We start from the raw sequence: 22,991 nt of genomic DNA, 5'->3' as shown, positions 1-22,991 counted from the left end.
TATTACTTCATATTTTATCTTAATATTTACGAAAATTACAAAAATAGTTTTATCAATATTTTGTAGCTATTTTAAATCCTTAAAAAAAAGATATAGTTTTGTTAAATACTAGTCTTATTTTTGGTAGTTATTTTGCTTTATTTTGCTTACATAGGACTAGTTAAGCAACGTTTTCCTATTTCTCGGGTCCGGGCAAAAGAATAATATTCGGGTTCAAACTACCCGGTTTTAGGCCTAATTTCGGACCTAACCCATAATAAACCGTGTCCAGGACACGTGGGGAACCCCACCACGCGTGGGGGACATATGCCTTAAACCCCACAACGCGCGAGCTCATTTTTCTGGGCAGAGACTATACAAATACACGGACTAACACATTTGACAGAGGGACTTTTTTGAAAATTTTGGCAAAAGATACTATTCATCTTCTTCTTTGAGAAGAAGAAGCCAAAAACCCTAAACCATGGTGAAAAAAAACCACCCTCCTCCTCCCGTCCAAACAGCCCCCTCCATCACCGGCAACCACCCCTCCTCCTCCTAAGCTTCCCACCAGAAAAACCAGACCCGTCGTACCCCAGTCACCAAAAACCAACAGCAACCACCCTACTGTCCGAACGGATTCCTCCATAACCACTACCCAAGCGACCACCCTCCTCCCACCTTCACCACCGAGTAACCAGCCCCCCCTCGTCGTCATTTCCAGACGACAACCAAACGACCCTACATCACGCACTGTCTCCGTCAACCACCCGCCAGTCCACGTCCGCCATTGCCGCCCGTTGCAAGCTCCAGCTTCCTCCTTCCTCGACTTTCTTGTAGCCATCACTGCAGCTGTTTCCGCCTCCAAAAAAACCACCCGTCAAACAACCAGCTGCATCGCCACCACCAAACGACCATAACCACCTCCCCTCCGTCGACCCACTGTCGCACCCAACAGGCCCGTCACCTTCCCCCAGCTCCCTCTCCGCCATCGTCACTGCCCACGTGGCCACTGTCCCTCGCCTTCGACCACCAAACACCGGCAACCACCCCTCCTCCTCCTAGCTCTAACGAACCAGTCCGCCATTTTCAGTCCGACGAGCAGCTATCGCTGCATGCCAGGCAGTCGTAGCTGCGTTTCCGAGCAAGCGGTGGGTTGCTGCGATCTTGCTTGGCCGAGTTTTTCTGTTTTTCCGTCGAGGTCGACTTTGGTTCGTCGAGGTCCGGTACGTCGAGGCGCTGTCTGAGGTTCCGTCGTTGTTCTTCGTTCAGAGAGGTCCGGTTCGAGTTCCGTAGGAAGCACTGTTTGTCGTTCTAGGATTGTCGAGGTTCGAAGATTGGTGTTCTTCGTCCTTTGTCTCATTTCATTCATTTTGCATATTATGGTTCAAGGCAATAAATGAGAATATTCGATATATACGAATGTCAACAATGCAATTTTTGTTGTTATGTTAAAAATGTTTATTCTATGTTTAGTTACTGCATGCTTAAAGTAAATGTGAGCATATGAACGAAGTTATTCTATTTTTTTCATTTTTACCCTGGATATTATTACCTGTTAGAATCGTTGTTTTTTTGTTTAACCTCGGATGATTTCATTGGTAGAAAATCGTAGTTGCTTTAAGTTTGCCCTCAAATAAATAAATAAAAAAAACGAGACTAGCTTCGCCAAATAAATATGTATGGATTGCGAAGCCCTCACAAAATATATGTCTTAAATACTTAGATTCCGGGACGGGCCGTTTAGCAAATTTCACGGCCCTACCCCAAAATAATAATGCGCTAGTTGCTGTAGGCGCGCCTTTAATAATGTTATCTCCCTAAACTCGGGTGCACATTTATGTGACCCAAATCCAAATCTCAACGAAATCGAAATGTGTCTCTAATCACGGGTACATTGACTGTGACGTGGTATGAGATGCATTTCCATGACGTTGCAAATTCCTTTTAAAAAATAAGAATGAGATGAGCCTCGCCGAATAAAAACACAAATTGCGGGGCCCTCAGTAAATACTTGTTTAAAATTACTTAGAATTCAGGAGGTTCGTGTAGCGAATTTCACGACCTCCGCGAAATAATAACGCGATAGTCTCTTTAGGCGCGTGTTTAATAATTTACTTTCTTAAGCTCGGGTGTGCATTTCATGCGACCCAAATCCAAATCTCAAAACATCAAATAAAATGCGTTCCGGATTGTGGGTGCATTTCATGTGACGCAGTCCAAAGACGTGTTTTAAGCGATGTTCACATTCTCCTAAAAACAATAATAGTAAAGCGGTTAAAAGTTAAAATTTGCACATAAGTTCATACTTGTATAAAATCAGATAATCAAGCTGAATATAACAGTTGAGCGACCGTGCTAGAACCACGGAACTCGGGAATGCCTAACACCTTCTCCCGGGTTAATAGAATTCCTTATCCGGATTTCTGGTACGCAGACTGTAATATAGAGTCATTCATTTCCTCGATTCGGGATTAAAATTGGTGACTTGGGACACCCTAAATCTCCCAAGTGGCGACTCTGAAATAAATAAGCAAATCCCGTTTCGATTGTCCTTTAATTGGAAAAAACTCCCCTGCGCCCCCCTCGGGTGCGGAAAAAGGAGGTGTGACAATCCCCTCGATGTACTCCAGACCCTCTTTGTTGCCAAGGCCTTAGTTAGTGGACTGCAAGATCTATACCCATTTTTTTTAAAGTTTTAACTTGTACCTACTTTTTAAATAACTTCAGTCCCCTTTCTCCTCCTTCGTTTTCTTCTTCTTCTTCTTCTTTCTTCTGTTGTTGTTGGTGTTGCTATGAATATACAGTAATACAGATATTCATAGATACAGTAATTGGCTATTCACCGACTTGATTTTCTTGCTCTTCTCCTTTTGTCTGGTAAAGTCTTAATTCTCTTTTATGTGAAATCATAGATTTTATTTTTCTTATAGTACTCAAAAAATTAAAGTCATTTATGTCCAGTTAATTTATACAAAAGTGAAGCATTAACTCCTAATAGAATTAACATGACTGAATTAATTGCAGGAGCAGTTCTACTAGGAAGTTTCCCTATACTCTTTTCATCTTCATATTCAGATTGGCAAATAGCACAGGTTTTTGGTTCTACATCAGCAACTACTGTGGGGTCGACTCCATCTTCTTTAGCAAGAGAATGATATGTTCTTATTTCCAAATACTTCAATGCAACGTCATCGTTCTCTTTCTCCTCATCATGACCATCCACATCATCCTCACGATCAAATAGATGGTCATACAGAAAGCCAAAATCAAAGGCTAAATTTTCTGGAATTGTCTTAAAACTTTCATTTTTTTATAAAAACTTCAGCACTAAATAAGTTGAAGTTTCTACAAATGAACTAAATAACTTTAGCATCTCTGCTGAAGTTTTTGAAAAAACTTATCCAAGACAAAAAAACTTCAACTTATTTAGTGCTGAAGTTTTTATAAATGAACTAAATAACTTCAGCATCTTCTGCTGATGTTTTTGAAAAAGCTTATCCATGACAAAAAACTTCAGCACTAAATGTTTAAGTTCAACAAATAGAGAACAAAACTTCAGCACTAGAATGCTTAAGTTCAGCAATTACAAACAAAAACAAGTTAATCAAATAGAGAACAAAACTTCAGCACTAGAATGCTTAAGTTCAGCAAATAGAGAACAAAACTTCAGCACTAAAATGCTTATGTTCAGCAATTACAAACAAAAACTTCAGCATAGTTGGTCTACTTCAGGCCTGGCTACTAGAATGCTGAAGTTTTGCGTGATTGCCTTTGCTACTTCAGCCCCGTATGCTGAAGTACCGCAAAAAAGTGGGTACGCTTGTAATTGTTTTTGCAAAGCGGGCACAAGTTAAAACATGACCCAAAAAGCAGGTATAGATGCAAATGCCCCTTAATAGTACCACTTATCAAATATCTCACAATATCATATTTTTCTCTTTATAGGTCTGGATTTATCGTTCTACTAACGGTTTTGTACTCTACCAATACCAGTAGTACTATCACAATGAATTAAAATAAAAGGAATTGGTTTTTCAAAATAAGAAATTTGAAATAATAAATCTCCCAACTAATTCACTTTTCACTAGCTGAACCTAAAACAATTAGTTCAGCCTCCATGGTAGAGTTATCAATTATTATTTTCTTTTGATTTCCAACAAATAGCAAAATCTCCCAAAGTAAAAATGTTCCAATCTGCATCAGAATAGCTTTCAAGTACAACAGGATATTTTTTATAAGATAAGCCTAGGTTTTTGTACCAAGTAAATACCTCATAACTCTTGTTATGGCATGCAAATATACATTAACTCGCTTGCTTGTAAACCTGCTAATTACTCATACTGCATATACAATATCTGGCCAAGTGCAATCAATCACTTATTCTCAAGCTTTCCAATTAAGCTAGCATATTCGTTTTAATTCATCATATTATTATTACTTTGTACAGAAAATAGCACTTGAATCAAGAAGAGTTACAGCATGCTTCCAATCAACAATTTTTTTTTTTTTTTAAATTCTCAACATAATGTGACTAATCAAGGAAACTTGCATCCCATTTACATTTATTATACGGTACCGCCTCTTTCCCTCAAAATTTTCTTTTCTCCATCATTCACCTACACCTGAAGTGGCCTCGAATAAGGACTCAACGCAGCCACAACCCACAAGCCACAAGCAATGCAAAGGGGAAGGACAGAATACTTGCTACTACTAAATGTTTCCAGCGCAAAGTTGTATTAAAAAGACTTCTTTACTGCACATGGTAAACAAACTTGACATAAACCAACCAAGCACATTCCACTGACTTATTGAAAAACTGTTATATATCAGTACAATGCTGAATACTATGGTGAGGATTTATCTTTGAATTTTCACTACCGCTCAAAAGTAATGTACTTACGTAGTATCTGTTAACTAAAGAAGGTAGACATTTGAGCTTCATCAGACTTCGAATACAAGTTTAAAAGGACATATTTCCACATTAATAGCTTGAAAGTATAATTTAGATAAAACCAAAACCTTCAATTTATACTTTACATAAGAAGGTCAAAAATAGTACCTACTATATCCAAATCTGACAATTTTTGAAGTCAGTGGTAATGTTTCCTGTAAGAGAGAGAGAGAGAGAGAGAGAGATGGAACCGGGAGTATGTTTACTAGCTGACCTTTTCCAACAAATTGATAGCAGCAATATTTACTAGGCTGATTCAAACAACACTCTCCTTAAACCTTTGAACAGTGGACTCCCATGTAGTTAATTTTTATTTTCCAATTTGAAAACATTCTATTATCTGAAAAGAGTGCAAGAACAGTTGAGTCAACTGATTATACCCAGTTAGGCAACAGCGATAATCACTTCAGAATACAAGTTCAAGCTCCTTGTTTAGTCAGAGCAATATGTTCGTCTAATAATCGATAGAGTTTTAACTTTTGTGCACCAGTTAACTGTTTATAGTAAATCTAATTTAGTCACCTGAAAAATAAAGTAACTAACCTATTACGTAATAAACATTGACAATGTAAAAGTTTTTAAAACTATTAGTGTTGCAGGTAAAATCCATTTACAAATAGGAAAACCGAAAGACCGAAACACTTATTTGAGAGTTGGAACTAGACAATTCCCATTCAACCACAACATAATTGGGATGTATGACGGAATTCTTCTACAACAGCATATCCATCACTTATAATGACTATATCACATTTTGATAGGATATTGACCAAAATAGTCTACAGATGTGCCGTGAACATTACAATGCAAGGTGAAATATGATGCCATTAAACACTACAAGTCACCTCAGGTACCATGAGTCATTCTCAAAACTGTCAAACTATTCTTATGAAGAGCAGAAAGCTAATGCAACTGTAAAATATTTATATGTTTCATTCTGCAAAGTTCTCTTCATGTTCTATGTCGTCCTTCAATGAGGTTCAACCAAAAGTAGGATGGACCTTAGAATGAACATAAATATGGGGAATCACGCCGCATCCACTATATAAAAGGCATTGTGACGTTGCACAATGCAATGTTTAGCAACCTCTAAGGTTGACCTCCAAGGTGAAATGATACAAATAGAGTTATATTCAACAAATATCATTTGATTGAATAGTTGACCCAGCCCCTTGATGTTTGAAGAAACCCTCCACTTCAATTGGTATTTTTTCACGAAAAGCAGACATGAGATAAGAAATCCAGTGTTTCGCTAAGATTTCAAATAGCAGTCCCGAATTCAGGTTGATTCTATTTTGGGGGTCATTAGATAGGAATCCAAAGATAAAAAGAGAAACAAAAAACAATCATTACTGTGTAAACGAAGAGTTTGAGAGTAAGCATTACACAGTGTAATCTCCAAGATGATTGTTTTGAAAAAAAAAAAGAGAATAGATCATCCATTTTTCTGAGGTGTAGTATCAAATCTAGAACCTACACCTGTTGGCTCACCAAACAGCAGAATGTGCCAATTCAAGATTTGCACCAAAACTAATCCTGAAACCAGCTGTACGAATAAATAGGTCATGTGGTCTTGGGATGGGAAGGTGCTTATGTGGTTGATATATCACTATCCTTGTGGGGGAGGGAAATCCTGACAAGTCTCTTTCTCCTTGGGTTCAACTGGCCTCTTCTTCCAGAGTGAAACAGATAGCTACAACTTTCATTAAGAATTCAAATCACAGTAAAAAGCAGAAACTAAATCATATAGTTTTTTAAGTAATAACTCTAAGAAAATCACAGGCAAAATGCAGTTAATCGCATGCACTCACAACTGCTTCCCCTTTGATGAATAGTACTAGGGTACCTTTCAGCTCTATTATAGAAATTGGTGTTGCATCGTGAGTTTTAACTTAAGTAAATAGCACCTGAGTCTATATTAGCTGATTAATTTCATTTAAGTGGATAAATAAGAAATTCATTCGTTGTTCCGAATAAGAAGAGGTAAAAGGGGGAGACCATGAGTTTCTTCCCAAGGTTCTATCAGAAAAAATATTCAGATTGGTAACCATTGAATGATGCCGAAGGTTGCAGAAGAACCCAGCACATCAACAGCAATTTACAACCAAGATTAGACTAGTGGAAGGGAGAGTGAGTGACACTTAGGGGTCGTTTGGTAGGATCCATTAGATAAAATAATGCATGCATAAGCTTTGTGCATTAATAATACCTTGTTTGGTAGATATTTTGAACCTATGCATTAGTTATGCAAGCATTAGCTATACATTCTATTTGGTATTATCTTATGCATAACTAATGCATAGAAAACCATGGTATTAGCAATGCAATGGTTTTTAATGCATGCATTAGCTTAGTTAAAGACAAAATTGTCCTTCAAAATTTATGCTTGATTAAAATGTGCTAGTTATTATATTAATGCAAGTTTAAAATAATCCAAATAGTGAGAAATAAAATTATATCTCTAGTAAATAAATAAATACTTAGCATATTTCTTTTTTTGTAAATAAATATTTAGTTCTATATTACAATATAGGTAGACAAAACAAATAATTTTTTTAAAAACTTTTTCATATAAAAGCATTTCTCAACATATGTTTCTTTTAAAAAGTTAGAGTGATGGACTGATTTTGAGGATATTTTTGTAAACAAACAATTCTTTTAGAAATTGTGCAATGCTTTAATACATCAAACCAAACAATGGATAAGAAATATTTCAGCACAACTAATACCAGCATAACTAATGCAAGCATAACTAATACCAGCATTACTAATACACCATATTCAGCATTATTCTTATGCACCCTACCAAACGACCCCTTAGAGACTTGCAGGTGATAGTGCTGACGAGAGGAAGCTCAAGCTGGTCTTTTCCTTGTTCTATTACTTATTAAGACTCTTCTTCATATCAGATGCACAACATACATTGCCTAAGCTGCTGGATGGTGTGAAAATTGGACCAGCGAAAACTACATTTAGCATGCTTCTATTTCAATTGAATCATCCATTATAAGATAGACAGTATTAGGTTCAATTAAATATCTCATCAAAGGTGGGTTGTGTCGTTGTTACTTCTTCACTGAAACTTCAGTCACCAAAAAAGAAGGCAAGAATAAGATCCTTCATCAGGAATCTATCAAAGAGAAAGCTCAAAAAGGTCTCCGAATTGATTACCAGAAACTGTCCTCATTGTCAAGCTCTGACAGTGCTTCCAGTGTGGTCGAGCTGATGATTGGACTTCACCATCTGAACATAGCAGCTGACAATCTGTTGGTCTAACTTGTAGTAGTATTCAATCCTTTCCAAAGGTTTCAAGTCCAGGTCAATGAAAGATGCCTAGCAATTTGCAAGCCAAAAGAATCCATTAATACTGGTAAAACCTATGAAGCCAGTCTTGGAACTAGAGAATCTGTGTTTTTCAGAATTAAGTGGATTGCATTAGCATTTACATGGTAACCAGTATTAATGCCACACTGTCATCAATCTTGGTTCTAGAGAAACTGCATTTCAGAATTAAGTGGATTGCAGTAGTATTTAACATGTAGACCAGTAGTTATGCCACACCATTATAATAATGGAAACTATCGTGGTATAAAGCCTATCTTGATACGGATTCAAAACTACTAAACGAAGAAGTTGGTTCCATTCCGGAAAAAAGGAATGATAAAAAACAGATGAAGGGGTTAGGTATGACTTTTTCTTTCTAGAAGAGAGGGCTTAGGTATGACTTAATGCTATTTAGTCGACACAATAAGTTGCACTAGAGTAAATCAAAATTATGCGACTTTACAATTAAAAATATTTCAAGTTATATTGACATTCTAAGTTGCTCGGACACGGGTGCGGATGTCCGACACGTGTGCATACCTAGAGGTCGGATCCTTTGAGATGTGAATTATAAGATTTGAGGATACGGATCCTAGTACGAACACAGGTACGGAGATCCAACTAAAAATAATTCAAAAAAATAAAAATATAAAAATATTTCTAAATTATGAGAATTTTTTGTCGAATACTTACGTATAGCTCGTAAAGTATGAATTTCTCTCAAGACGTAGATAAACAAAGGATTGATTTCCTAGACAAGGTATACTATTTTCTTCAAATTTACCCTAGCTCTCGTCTCGAATTTTTCCGTCTGTCGTGGTCAAAGTACCCAAAATCGTTGGATCAGGTCCAGTTCAGATCCCATACCCACATCCACACTAGCAGGGGCGTATGCAGAAACTTTTGTAAGCGGTGTCGAAATTTAAAGAAGAACTGGAATATAACTTTGATTATCATACTTTTAGACAAGAAATAGCCTTAGTCTATTGGTTTTGTTGAGTCTTACTTTAGAAAAGGTCATGAGTTCAATTCTATTTCATCACAATTTTTAACCACAAAGGCTCTCTCAAATATCTGCAAAAGTAAAATGTGCTAGTTGAGGTTTGAACCTTTGACCTCTTAGAGCAAAATAAAGCACACAACCAACACACCAAGACACAATTTATGTCAATTAATTGTCTTTTTTCCTACTTATCCGTTTCCGAACAGTATTAATACATATTATTTAGTAAAATTTTCCGACAAAGCGGTGTCACGTGACACCGCTTCGGTAAGCGTGCAACCGCCCCACCCATGCTAGTGTCGTGTCGACACAGGTGCGACACCTAAATTGCCGTATCAGAGCAACTTAGTTGACATTAGACCTGAAGTATCACCATATAAAATAAATTCAAGAATGAATTATCCATATTACTCTAGAACCCAAGGCAGGTTGAAAGAAGATCCATTTTCCATGGTATAACATGTTATTCTAGATCGAAAGGAGACTAAGCAAAAGAAGGGAAGAGTAATACCTTGTAGTCAAAACTTTGGTTGGTTGATTCTAAGGAGACAATGCTATATGGGGTTTCCACATTACCAGCTTCTCTAGGTCTAAAACTAATTATCATACTAAGGTCCTTTGCAGTTGCAGCTATCAAGTAATCCCTCACAATCTTCAAGCTTTCCTCCATCGACATTGAATGCAGAGAGTTATATCTCTTTGATGATTGATCTTTATCTAATTGTCCACAGACCATGCAAGGCTGAGAAATAACATTATAATATGCGTGAATTGCACCTTCAATGTCAGTTGTGTCTAGCTTCTGGACTTCAAGAAGCCGATTTAGCAACTCTGAACTACAGACAGTCTTGGAGATGAGCTCTAGAAAATATTGTGTCCGCATGCCCTCTTCTGCCTGAATTACATGCTTGAGCGAATTTTCAAATGCTTTACCAACTTCACAACTGGTAGTGTCTGCACCACCACCCAAACCACCAATTATGAGAGAACCATCCAGGAAAACCCGAAAATTATTCTGTGGGGTCTTAAAAAGGTTGTTTATTGCCTTGCGTACTCTGTCTCTGGATCCAGAGAATAAATCCAGAGGATCATATGCACTAACCTCTGATATCTGATATAGGGCAAGTACCAAAAAGAAACAGAAATGAGTGTTAATGTAAGTGGAAAGTGAATATAGTATAAAAGTGACCCACAAAAAGTTTTAAAAATTCTGCCAGTACAATGAGATGGAATGGAATTAAGAAATCCACCAGAGACAGCTTTATCTCAAGAATAAATTGCAGATGGAACAATTATTACCTTTCCTTGGTTCAATTTTAGAGCCTGATGCATTTGAAAACGAGTTACACTCTTTTTAACAGCATTATCTTCTGTGATAAATTCTGAGTGTGGAAGGAATCCACACTTAGGCTGGCTTCAACAAAAAGAAAATGGAGATAGCCGTGAGAAAAACATACTATGGAAATGTATAGAAAACAGTTTCTTTTTAAAAGAAGAAGAAGAAAACGCAGCATAAAGAGGAAGACTAACTAAAGCTTTTAGGAAACAAGTACCTTAATTTCTACAGAAATGCTGCATGCCTCTTTACACATACCTGACAGCAGGAGAATGTGAGTACCATAAGAAGTCAATGTAACTACAATAAATGTCCATATCTAAGCCTGCTTAGTTAGCATATCTAAGCCTGCTTAGTTAGCATGTAGACGATAATAAAGCTAGCTGGCCACTGCAAATTTTTGTTGTTCTCTTTCAAGAAACAAACAGAAATTGCAGTTATTTTGTTAGTAGTAGCATGAAATTGATTTAACCACAAAGTATTTACAAAATCAGGACACAAAAATTAAAACCATTTTTGCACTCAAACAATTGAAAGTAATATAGGAAGGATTATGACCTCAGAAAACAGAGGTATGTACTGAGTTTTATGTTTTATTGGTCTACTAAATGGGAGGCCAATTACTATTGTTCTCTTTTTATTTGATAGGTCTATGCTAACAGCTTTCTGTAATATAATGTTCAGTTCTTTACTACAGGTATGAAACATGTGCATGTTAACATTTTAGTGATGAATCAAGGGATAAAGAGGATTTGAAAATTATTACCGAGAGGGAACATTGAATGATCGGACATGAGCATAACAGAATCACATAGGGGATTGACCTTTGCAGCATCAACACGCCAAGCAGGACGCTGTGAGAGGACATTGCTTTCAACGGTTTCCAGAAATTCTTGGGTCACCTGAATGCTAATCTGTCAAACAAAAGGGAAGAAACAAGATGTAGATATTTAACCATGCTCCTATATAGGCAACTGAATATATCAAATCAGCTAGAAAAGGAAAACAAATTTACAACCTTGCAAAACTTAATCTTCAAACTCATAGATCATCATAATTTGAAGGTCTAAATTTATTCAATCCAAACAATAAATAAAGAATGCACATACAAAAGAGCAACTGCATAGATAGATGCTCTAGCATCTTAAAGGATCAAAAACTCATTGAAAAGGTGCCGAATGCCTTATTATTAACTGCAGAAAAGAAGTATCTGGAAAAGGGAAAAAGTAATTTTTTCTTCTATTCATATATAAGAAAAGATGATATACAGAAAACCAGATCAGATACGAAATGACAAGAATCTAGCAGCATAACACACCCCTGCATCAACGTGTCTAGGACCCAAAAGCGGGCACATCACATGCTGCACAAAATAGTGCTGAGCTATTTCCCTTGTAGGAGCTGATACAATCTCATTAACTTCTTTCCACAAGATGCATTCCTGATTGGTTAGACCTAAATAACCATTCCCATTTTCAGACCCATTCCTTGGTACCTTCTGTATCCGCAATACTTTTCCAACCTAAAAAAAAGGAATAGGAAATGCACTTAAGAAATCAAACCCTTTTCAGACTTAACAAAAAATGATACTCCAGAACACTTCCACTAATCAGTTTTACATTTTATATTTGGTACAATTCTTCAGTGCAAAAAAAGTAAACCATTCCTGGATCAAAGAAAAATCTCCCTTTTTTCAAGAATATCAACAAGCATTATCAAACCATTTGCTAAGCAAGAAAGGAGACCCAGTTACTCTTCCCTAGTTTATTTGCACAAGAATCACTTCTTCAACCAATAGTAATATTTGTGGGGTAGAGGGCAGTGGCGGAGCCAAGAATTTTAATAAGGGAATTCAAAATTTTTGAACTTGTGAACTAAAGCAATTTTTGAACTACCTTTGTGACTACACTGAAAACGGAATGATGAGTTAAGAGTACATATCTTGAGTAAGGTGAAACAGGTCCAAACAAAGTAAATTGAATAATGATTATTCATACAGCCAATCCCAATTAACTTGAAGTGAGAGCATAGTAGTTATTGCAGTTGTTTTCTGATGAGGGGGTAAAATACATGAACTTATTGAACTCATTCATGCAAAAGTGCCAACTATTACCATAAAATGGTTAAGTGAAAAGCAAAGAATATCATGGTGGATCTTCCTAAATAACTACTATTTGAAAAAAAAAAGAAGAAGAAGAAGAAGAAGAAGCATGGAATCAATATTAATCTATCGTAAAATCTTTTCTTTTTAACAAATATACTGCCAAAAAAGCATCACCTTTTTTCTGCAAAAAAAAGTTCCTACACAGTGAACAGAAAGAAAAGAAGAAATTGAGACATACAAAATCAGAACGGGTTCCATTATAAGCAAGAACCAGGTTGACAGCCCCTTCTCCTCTGTAAGTCCATTCTCCTGCATCCTTCGCCTCCAACACCACAGCCATCTGCAAACCTAATATAAATACACATATATTTCTAAAGAAGAATAAATCATAATAGGTAATTCGAGCCGAGAAGAGTGTTGTTACAATAGAGAAAGAAATGTACCAGAGAATTGGAAATGCGGAGATTGAGGATTTACTTATTTAGAAGAGGGTGAAAAAGGAAAACTGGAAAATCCTAGCAACTTGGCGTATTACCGGATCGGAGGAGACGCCGAGGATTATTCTGTGGCTTATTGAATAGTTCCTATGATGTTTGGTTGGGACTTTGGGATTGTGGGCACACCTGTTAATTTCCTTTTTATTTTCTTACAAAACATATTTTTAAATTTTGAAATAATTTAACTTTAAACTTTTAATTTAGTAATTTTACCCTTAATCAGAAACTTTTGTAACTACACAAATATCATGATCCCATAAAACTTTTATTCATACCACAAATTTCAAAAATCTTAAGTCTTTTTGTTAAACTCCCCGCGTCAAATCAAAGTAATTTATCTAAATTGAAACGGAGAAGTATTATAATGTGCTGACGTCATGTGCGTGAAGCTTTGGATTTATGTCTTCTAACACTTCCAGTTGCCCCCAAAAGAGCTCGAAGGCTTGACTGTGTGGCCGTTTCTTTCAATATTTTTTTTTCAAGTTTCTTTCAATTTATGACTATTTCGATCTTGTACAAGTTCTTGCATTTGACATACAATAAGTAATCACGTCCAACTATGCCTTATAAAAGATAAAGCGATCGTTATAAATATAATTCGATTTTAGGGTCCGGAGTCGAATCCTCAGGGAACTTACCTATTTACTACAATTCTTAGTGATGCTATTACAAGCTTAAACAATTTTCGCATGCAAGATTTTTGTAAACAAATATTGGATTTTATTTAACTAAGGTAAAATAATATTAAAACTAACAATATTCTAAATCAAAGATAATTCAATGGTAAAAAGATCTAGGGTATTGATTTCCCCAATTGCTAGTTTACTTATTAACTCTTTTGCTATAATCTCGCCGTAATACTCTATGAGGATTATGAGCTATGGGTTACCGCACTTATCTCTCGATCAACTACGATAATTTACTAGAGCATTCTCTCGAACTACTCTAGCTGATAATTTATGCAACTCTGAATTATCCCACCAAGTTTCGTTATCTCTAATCCCACTTTTAAGTTCAAGTAATGAATCTCTTCAATTACCCAAAAGTGGTGTTGTTCAACATCAATCTAACCTAGTATTCTTTCTCAAGCAACACAAGGCAATTAGACACGATTAATCAAGGACTCATTCAATTAATCACCATACAAAACATAGTTGAACAATCATATAATAAACTCGGCTTGATTGTAATAAAATTGAGTCAAAACTTCATCTAACAATTGGTTCCATCAAACCTAGATTAAATGGTTAGCTACTCATAGCAAAACAAGAATAAACCATAAAATCATTCATAATTTACAAAATAATGATAACAAGAAGAAGAATGAAAACTCTAATGGTGTCTTGATCTTCTCACACCTGTTCTTGCCTCCAATTCAGTCTAAAAACAAGCTTAACTTTCACTTGGGCGAGTTTGTTGAGTTAATATAGGGTTAGGATAAGTTTCACACGATTTACACTTTGGCCCTAAAACTTCTTGACTTCCTCCAGATCGACCGTGGCTGCGGCACGACCGCGGTCAATCCCAACCATTCTGTTTTCCGCCTTCTCTCACCGCGTTCCAGCCGCAGTCCCATCGCGATCACGGTGGGCTGTTGCCCAGTTTTTCTTCGCCTTTTCTTGCTCGTTTTCATCCGGGCTCTTCTCGGTTGGCCTTGTATCTACATAATTAATCCCAAAACACTCTATATCCTGCTCCTAATTCAGAGTAGTTCCTACAAAGCATAAAAACCTTAATTAGAGCATTTTGTTATCATTTAGCACTTAAAACATCAATAAAGTATGGTTAACTTAGAGCATAAATAGCATCTACATCGTATAATATAGGCTACTATCAACACCCCACACTTAAACCGTTGCTAGTCCTCTAGCAACAAAACCACACTCTATAGGCCTAATCATCACTGGGTCACTTCCCTACTCCTTATACCAAGAATAATTCACATAGGTAGACTACCTTAGTATAACCTCTTAACCTCAAAAGTGGACTCTCTCTCTCTAGCCACGTAATGTCCCTAACCGGTTTTCATACTCTCAGTCAGAGGTCTAGACTTACATTTCCTTCATGAATCATGTGCCTACTCACCACAAAAGAGACTTGTGTCATGTTATATATAATTCACACACTTAAGGAATTCAAATACGTAAGATTTCACTCACCCTCAGAAATAAATTCTTATGCCACAAACAACGCGCCATAGGCTTGCCCATAGTATAATACTCGACTAATCGAGCCTAGTTGGTCTAGAATCAAGTAGGACTTTATTTGGTTGTAATGTTGGCTGCTGGAGGTAGGATACATATGGGTATAGTGACTCCACCTCCCTAAGCACTTCAATACATTTTTCACTTTTAAGCCCATACCTTTGTCAAACCTTCATTCCACCTTTACATTATTGAGTTGCACCCCCTACTTCCTTAAGCACATTTACATCAAGAGTCACCACTTAGCAAGGAAAAAAATATATTTTTTTCAATTCAAGTGACTCTTATTCTTTTTTTTTTAAATGCAGTGCACCTTTCTTCTTATTTTATTAGCTCCACTCAAAAGCCCAACCGACCACCCCACACTTTAATTTTTCCATATTCATTACAATTCAAGTGCTTATAAGAGGTGATAGGGTTCAAAAAGATAGACAAATTACAACTTGGGTAAGACTTGTAATGTGGTTACCAAAGAAACAGGATTACAGGCTCAAAGGGGTTAACTAAGATACACACAATCAGGTGGGTGAAAACATATATAGATAAGTTCAACAAGGAAACACCTATATCACTTTCCAGACCAATTAAGACTACCATTTCGCTTCGTACACACACATGGCAAGTTCTAGGCGTTGAGTGTTAGCATAGAATACACAAAGCCTCACTCGCACATAGCACATGACTCAATTCAGTTAGGATCATCAGACACTCTACTCAAGATGCTTAAGCCAACTCAAGAACACACAATTTAAGGCTTTATTGCTAGAGTCAACTAATGAGCCTAAGTGTCACACTAAAGCAATCTCTATTCAAGGTATCATGGAGTTAGGAAATCCTATTTCTATTCTTTGCCAAAAAATTCCTACACTAAAAAAAGAATAAAAAAACTAACTACACTGGTTCAAATGGAAACCCTTGGAAAAGAACCGTGGTTTAAAGAAAAACCAAGGGGGAGTTGATACACTACCTAACAAACGAAATTTTTTTTTTGTTCGACTTAAGTTCCTCAAGAGACCCGTCGAGAGGTGTCCATCTTCGGGCCCAGTCGAAGTTAATTAACATCAACCAAAAACACCAAACAACAACAACACCAAACAAATTTATACAATTGCACAACAATAACCATCCCCCACCCCACACTTAAAGATTTGGCATGTCCCCATGTCAAAGAATTTAAAGCAGAGTAAGGTAAGAGGACTTCCCTGGTGCTCAGTCCTAATCAGTGATGGTTCCAAGATCAAGGTGACACGTTCGTCCTAGCGCCCAGAGCCAGCCCATGACCTTTTTTCTCTGACCTAGCATTTTGAGTAGCCAAATTGTCAACTCTAGCACTTAGGTCAGTGATCGAAGCGCATAGGCCAGCCATCTCCTGCTCCAGGACTGTCATGGGGGTACTCCGGCGAGCCTGTGATGGGCCTGCCTCATCAGCACGCTGCTCTAGTGGGGTAGCATCATGCATAGTTCCCTCATCATCATCATCGGCATCATCATCATCATCAACCACCACAACCTGTTCTTTCCTAACTGTGATTTTGCTAGCCCTGAATGGGGCTTTTAATGGCAACTTCCCATCTACTATGGGATTTTCAGGAACTCGTGAAGCACGACACAACTTGGTGACCAGGGAAGGGAAGTAAAACACTTTGAGTATTTCCAGAGAGCGAATGAACATTTCATCCTGAATGAGCCAGGCCACATCAAAATCGTGGTGGGTCATAAAACAATTAATCGTCGCTACTCTTGGCCCATTAACATCTATAGTGTTGCTGGATGGCAGCAAACGGCTGTGATGATTGTTAGCCAACACTTAGCTTCCCAAGTGAGAGATTGGGAGTTCAGCGTAATTCTCTGCTTTATCCATATTGGATCCCGGCCAGCCACACGGATTGTTTCAAGAATTGGTGCCTACCAGATAGTTGGACGATGATAAGCAAGGTAATAATCCGCCTCTCTGGTGAATACCGGCAACCTGTACACTCGGCGGATGGCCTCAAGAGACGCATCCACCCAGGTATTTCTAACCATGACAACCCTATCAACATGCTCCAGGTAATTCGCATAAAACTCCCTTACCATCAGTACATTGCCCTCTTCCGATTCATTAAAGAAGATGTCCAGCTGACGCCTCCTCAATTCTTCAAAGGTACTTGGGCATTCAATTTGCAAGGCCTGCCTATCAATGTGTACTTCCAGTAACAGCTTCTTGGATGCCTTTATATTAAACCTATCATGAGCTGCTTTGGAAACAAACCGAGTGCGGTCAAACTGGTCCACACTAGTCTGAGCTCGAGCTTTGGATGAACCTCCTGGTCCACTAGCGGAGGAAGTTGTGGCATGTCATTTCCTTGACTGATGCATTGTACCTAACGAAATAGAGGCTACTATTAGTGAGGGTTTGAGGCATATGAACCGTGGGTGGTTACTCAGACTTCACAACCACCATGGTCACATTAGCCATAACAGCTCCATTGGGTCAATATCACAAGTACCTTGTGAGCATGGACTATAATTTAACACACCTATCCCATGGAAACATAAACTCTCCCCCCAAATCAACCATTATCACTTCATAACTCCACCCCACCACAATTAACTTCACACAACAATACCATTCCCTTCTCTACAACATTTTACACATTACCCACTAAAAAGAAGAAAAGAAAACCCAAAATTTAACTGTAGATACTACAACAATTCAAGCATTAAAATTGCAAAATAGAAAAGTACAATAAGAGAGATGGAAAGCATGACATACCTGGTTCTAGTAGAAGTTGAGAGTAATGGAAGTTGGGGAAGAAAGAGTTGGAAGTTTGTGTGTGGGAGAGAAGTGGGTTTGTGAGAAAGGTGAAGAAGAAGAAGAAAATGGGCGTGGGTTAGGGCTTGAGAAGTACGAGAAGAGTGGGGAATTTGGGGGGGAGGGGAGAGGGGGGCGGGTAGTTTTTTTTTTAATTTTATTGGGGGGGGGGGGGTATAAGAGAAAACGAAAAAAAAATTTAAGTACAACTTACCTGGGCGATAGAATGTCGTGTTTTACCGCGGTCGTGCCGCGGTCCCACCGCAGCCACGGTGAAGGAGAGGGGGCAAAACAGAATGTTTTCCATTCACCGCGGTCGCATCACGACCGCGGTGGACAGAGCAAACCAAAACAGAATGCTCGTCATTGACCTCGGTCGCAGTCACGGGCTTAAAAAAAGAATATTTTTTTATAAGAGTGTTAGTTTCCTACACATCTGGTAAAACATCAAACAAAATAAAAGAAACAAAAGAAAACATGGGTTGCCTCCCACACAGTGCCTGATTTAACGTCGCAGCATGATGCAGGCTCATATCATCACTCCTCATTTGGGTATTGGGGCTCCTCTAATGTTAACACCACACTGTCCTCTTTTTCTTCAGTCATTCCGAGGTAATGTTTCAACCTCTTCCCATTCACTATAAATTTGTTCGTCCTATCTTCAGATTCGATCTCCACAGCTCCACTTGAGAACATTTGCACCACTCTAAACGGTCATAACCATCGGGACTTCAACTTACCCGGGAACAACCTCAATCTTAAGTTGTATAGCAACACTAATTCTCCAGGTTCAAAGTTCTGATTCAAGATGTGCTTGTCATGCATCAGTTTCATCCTTTCTTTATATAGTCTAGCACTCTCGAATGCCTGGAACTGGAATTCCTCAAGCTCATGCAACCCATTAACTCTATTGGTTCCCGTTGTCTCCATATTTAAGTTCAGCTGATGCAATGCCCACAGTGCTTTGTGTTCGAGCTCAACCGGAAGGTGGCATGCCTTTCCAAATACCAACTTGTATGGCGACATACCAATTGGAGTTTTGAAGGCTGTGTGATATGTCCACAATGCATCATCCAGCTTCCTCGCCCAATCAATTCTTGTTGCATTCACTATTTTTCAGAGGACACTTTTGATTTCTCTATTGGACACTTCCACCTGCCCGCTTGTTTGTGGGTGGTATGGTAAGGCTACCTTGTGGAGAACTCCATACTTCTCCAACAGGCGTGCAAACGCTCTATTGCAAAAATGAGAGCCACCATCAGTGATTATGGCTCGGGGGTACCAAAACGTGTGAAGATGTTTTTCCTTAGGAAGCTGATCACCCGTTTTGCATCATTAGTTGGGAGAGAAACTGCTTCAACCCACTTGGAGACTTAGTCAATAGCAACCAGTATATACTTGTCACTGTATGAGCTGACGAAAGGCCCCATGAGGTCGATCCCCCACATGTCAAACACTTCCACCTTTTGGATTATGGTCATTGGCATCTCATGACGACGGGATATGTTGCCCGTCCTTTGACATTCATCACAGCTTTTGACCCAAAAATGGGCATCCTTGAACAATGTAGGCCAATACAGGCTTGATTCCAGCACCTTTGCTGCTATCCGAACTCCTCCAAAGTGTCCACCATATGGCGAAGCATGGCAAGCTTGCAAAATAGAGGGTTGATCTTGCTCGGGGATACCCCACTGGATCATGTTATCAGCACATATTTTGAACAATATAGGTTCATCCCAATAATACGCCCAACAATCATGGAAAACAAATTTCTTTTAAATTGAGGAGAGATCATGAGGTACAATACCACATGCTAAGTAATTAGCAATATCAACATACCATGGTGCCTCCTCCATTGTCACAGCAAGTAATTGCTCATCAGGGAATATCTCAAGGATATCTTCAACCTCCGTTCTCTTTTCTGCCCCTTCCAACCTCAAGAGGTGATCTGCTACTTGGTTGTCTGTCCCCTTTCAGTCACGAATTTGCAGGTCAAATTCTTGTAGCAATAGAACCCATCGAATCAAGTGGGGCTTGGAGTCCTTTTTTGCTATCAAATACCTAATGGATGCATGGCCAATATAAATAATAACTTTCGAACCAATCAAGTATGACCTAAATTTGTCGAAGGCAAACACTACAACGAGCATTTCCTTTTCCGTGATCGTGCAGTTCAGTTGTGCACCACTAAGCGTCTTGCTTTCATAGTAAATTGGGTGCATAATTTTCTCCTTGCACTGCCCCAAAACTGCTTCTATAGTGTAATCACTGGCGTCACACATCAACTCGAATGGTTGCTCCCAACTGGGCGCAAAAATGAAGGGTGCGGTCACCAATCATTTCTTCAGCTCCTCAAATGCTAACCTGCAATCATCAGAAAACAAAAAGTGCTGGTCTTTTTCAAGCAGCTTACATAAGGGGTTAGCAATTTTTGAAAAATCACCGCCTGTAGAATCTAACGTACCCAAGGAAACATCTCACTGCTTTCACTAAAGTGGGTGTTGGGAGCTTCTCAATCACGTCAACTTTTGCATTATCTACTTCAATCCCCTTTTTGGACACTCTATGCTCCAACACTATGCCTTCTTGCACCATAAAATGGCACTTCTCCCAGTTCAGCACCAAATTTGTCTCCACACATCGTTTGAGCACTCTCTTAAGATTGTGAAGATAATCTTCGAACGAATCCCCTATCACGGAGAAATCATCCATAAACACCTCTATAATGTCTTCGACCATGTCGGTGAAGATGGCTAGCATACACCGCTAGAATGTGGCCGGTGCACTGCAAAGTCCAAAGGGCATCCTCCGAATGGCAACAATGACATACAGATATGTGAAGGACGTTTTCTCTCTATCTTCTGGGGTTATTGAGATCTATTTACCTCGAGTATCCGTCCAAGAAACAAAAATGGGATCGCCTAGCTAACTGTCCAATATCTGGTCAATGAAGGGTAAGGGGAAATGGTCCTTTCGAGTGGCTGCATTTAATTTCCTATAATCCATGCAAATTCGCCACCCTGTGACTGTACGAGTTGAGATCAACTCATTCTTCTCATTTTGTACAACTGTCATTCCACCCTTTTTTGGTACACACTGGACGGGGCTTACCCAATTGTTATCAAAGATGGGAAAGATGATGCACGTGTCCAGCCACTTGATTACATCCTTCTTCACTACCTCTTTTATATTTGGGTTCAACCTTCGTTTATGTTCCCTGGAAGGTTTGCTCCCTTCTTCCAGACGAATCTTGTGCATACAAAAGGTCGGGCTGATACCCTTTATGTCTGCCATGGTCTACCCAATGGCAATTTTGCATTCCTACAACACCTGCAATAATTGTTCTACCTGTACAGCTAGCAAACCAGATGATATAATAACAGGAAAAGTAGAATTGGGACCCAAGAAAACATACTTGAGGTGGGTTGGAAGCGGTTTGAACTCCAATTGGGGTGGTTCCTCTATTGATGGTTTTGCCGGTGGTGTAGCTCTCTTTTCTAACTCAAGGTACTCGAACTGAGGTTCCCTCTTCCAGAATCCTTGGCCTTCGAGTGCCATGACCCACTCTGCCAACCCTTCACCATCCATCTCCTCTAAATTTGTCAAGCAAGCTCCCAATGGATCTTTAGCATTCAGGATCTCATCATCTTCATGCAAGATCACATCCACAACTTCCAATATTAAGCACTTTGCATATTTACTGGGTATTCTCATGGATTGTTTAACTCCCCAGTTTCACAATAAATCAATGCTCTCCCAGTGGCTAAGAATGGCCTCCTTAGAATGATAGGTATCTCTTCATCTACCTGGCAGACTAGAATAACAAAGTCTGCAGGGAATACAAACTTTCCCACTTGTACCAGCACATCATCAAGAATTCAAGCCGTCCTTTTAACCGTGCGGTCAGCCAGCTGCAATAGCATCGAAGTCGGTCTAGCTCTGCCAATGCCCAATTTTATGTATATTGCCAAAGACATCAAGTTTATGCTGGCCCCTAAGTCATACAATGCTTTTGCAACAGCATAACTCCCAATAGTACATGGAATAATGAAGCTACCTGGATCAGACATCCTTTGAGCCATGATTTTGTCATTACTGCACTGCATGTCTGTGTTAGAGTTACTGCGGACAGGTCCTGAAAGTCAAATTTTTGTGACATCAGGTCCTTCATCATCTTTGTATAGCCTGGAATTTCCCTCAAAGCATCCATCAGAGGAATATTCAATTGAATTTGATGAAGCATCTCCATGAATTTCCTGTATTGATCTTCTTTCTTTTATTTTGCCAGTCTCTGAGGGAATAGTGCAAGTATCACCATTTGTTCACTGCTTGCTGGCTTCTCTTTGTTGGGGTTTTGTGGCACAAGAGGTACCACCTGTTCTGCAGCTTGTTCACTCTCTTTAACTTTACCTTTATCAACCTGAACCTGTTCAACCACCACTTCAGTAAGTTCTGCTGATTCATCTATGTCTAATGGAACTGGAGTGGCTGGCGTAGTCTCTCTTCTGGATTGAGCAACTTCTTGCTCACTGTCTAAATCTCTCCCATTAAGGAGACTTACTGCCATTAACTGATTTGGGTTTTGCTCATTGGGGTTAATGTTCGTGTCGGCTGGCAATGTTCCCTGGGGGCGGTTATTTAAGGCCATGGACAGCTGCCCCAGTTGAGTTTCAATATTCTTTATTGCTGAGTCATGCACTGCCAACTTTTCCTGCATCTTACCATTTGTTCCAATGAGTTATTGCAGCATACCCCTGATTTCCACCATGTTGCCATCCTACTGCTGAGGAGGTGGC

At 38.7% G+C, this 22,991-nt stretch overlaps 2 protein-coding genes across 10 annotated transcripts; both read right to left on the bottom strand.

The window, feature by feature from the left end:
- Nucleotides 1–4,716: 4,716 nt before the first annotated feature.
- Nucleotides 4,717–13,313, bottom strand: LOC107764130 (inositol-pentakisphosphate 2-kinase). 9 transcript variants are annotated; one of them, XM_016582667.2, is made up of 9 exons: nt 13,144–13,306; nt 12,939–13,048; nt 11,915–12,118; nt 11,363–11,510; nt 10,814–10,854; nt 10,560–10,670; nt 9,772–10,371; nt 8,105–8,266; nt 4,717–4,735 (listed from the first exon to the last, which is right to left on the bottom strand). In XM_016582667.2, exons 2-8 carry the CDS (start codon nt 13,038–13,040, stop codon nt 8,123–8,125), a joined length of 1,350 nt encoding a protein of 449 aa, XP_016438153.1. In that variant the 5' UTR covers nt 13,041–13,048; nt 13,144–13,306; the 3' UTR covers nt 4,717–4,735; nt 8,105–8,122. The 9 variants fall into 9 exon arrangements, with proteins under 9 accessions (XP_016438153.1, XP_016438147.1, XP_075093049.1 ...); XM_016582661.2 differs by lacking the exon at nt 4,717–4,735 and adding an exon at nt 6,258–6,632 and having other exon boundaries at nt 12,939–13,040; nt 13,144–13,313; XM_075236948.1 differs by lacking the exon at nt 4,717–4,735 and adding an exon at nt 6,258–6,626 and having other exon boundaries at nt 12,939–13,040; nt 13,144–13,313.
- Nucleotides 13,314–19,568: 6,255 nt separating this feature from the next.
- Nucleotides 19,569–20,477, bottom strand: LOC142172526 (uncharacterized). Its single transcript, XM_075236166.1, has 3 exons — nt 20,211–20,477; nt 19,998–20,165; nt 19,569–19,886 (listed from the first exon to the last, which is right to left on the bottom strand). Exons 1-3 carry the CDS (start codon nt 20,475–20,477, stop codon nt 19,569–19,571), a joined length of 753 nt encoding a protein of 250 aa, XP_075092267.1.
- Nucleotides 20,478–22,991: the final 2,514 nt, after the last annotated feature.

The sequence above is a fragment of the Nicotiana tabacum genome, chromosome 18 (assembly GCF_000715075.1).
Source record: "Nicotiana tabacum cultivar K326 chromosome 18, ASM71507v2, whole genome shotgun sequence".
NCBI classification, from domain to species: Eukaryota; Viridiplantae; Streptophyta; class Magnoliopsida; order Solanales; family Solanaceae; genus Nicotiana; species Nicotiana tabacum.
Note: the sequence above shows the minus strand (reverse complement) of the source record. Positions and strands in the feature narration are given on the sequence as shown.

Coding starts and splice junctions, on each gene's coding strand:
- LOC107764130 (XM_016582661.2), bottom strand. CDS start 13,040: ATGGCTGTGGTGTTGGAGGCGAAGGATGCAGGAGAATGGACTTACAGA. Junction 10,372..10,559: donor TAAAATTGAACCAAGGAAAG/GTAATAATTGTT, acceptor GCCCTATATCAG/ATATCAGAGGTTAGTGCATA. Junction 8,267..9,771: donor ACCAAAGTTTTGACTACAAG/GTATTACTCTTC, acceptor GCAAATTGCTAG/GCATCTTTCATTGACCTGGA.
- LOC142172526 (XM_075236166.1), bottom strand. CDS start 20,477: ATGTGTGACGCCAGTGATTACACTATAGAAGCAGTTTTGGGGCAGTGC. Junction 20,166..20,210: donor AGCCCCACTTGATTCGATGG/GTTCTATTGCTA, acceptor CGTGACTGAAAG/GGGACAGACAACCAAGTAGC. Junction 19,887..19,997: donor ATTACTTAGCATGTGGTATT/GTACCTCATGAT, acceptor AACATGATCCAG/TGGGGTATCCCCGAGCAAGA.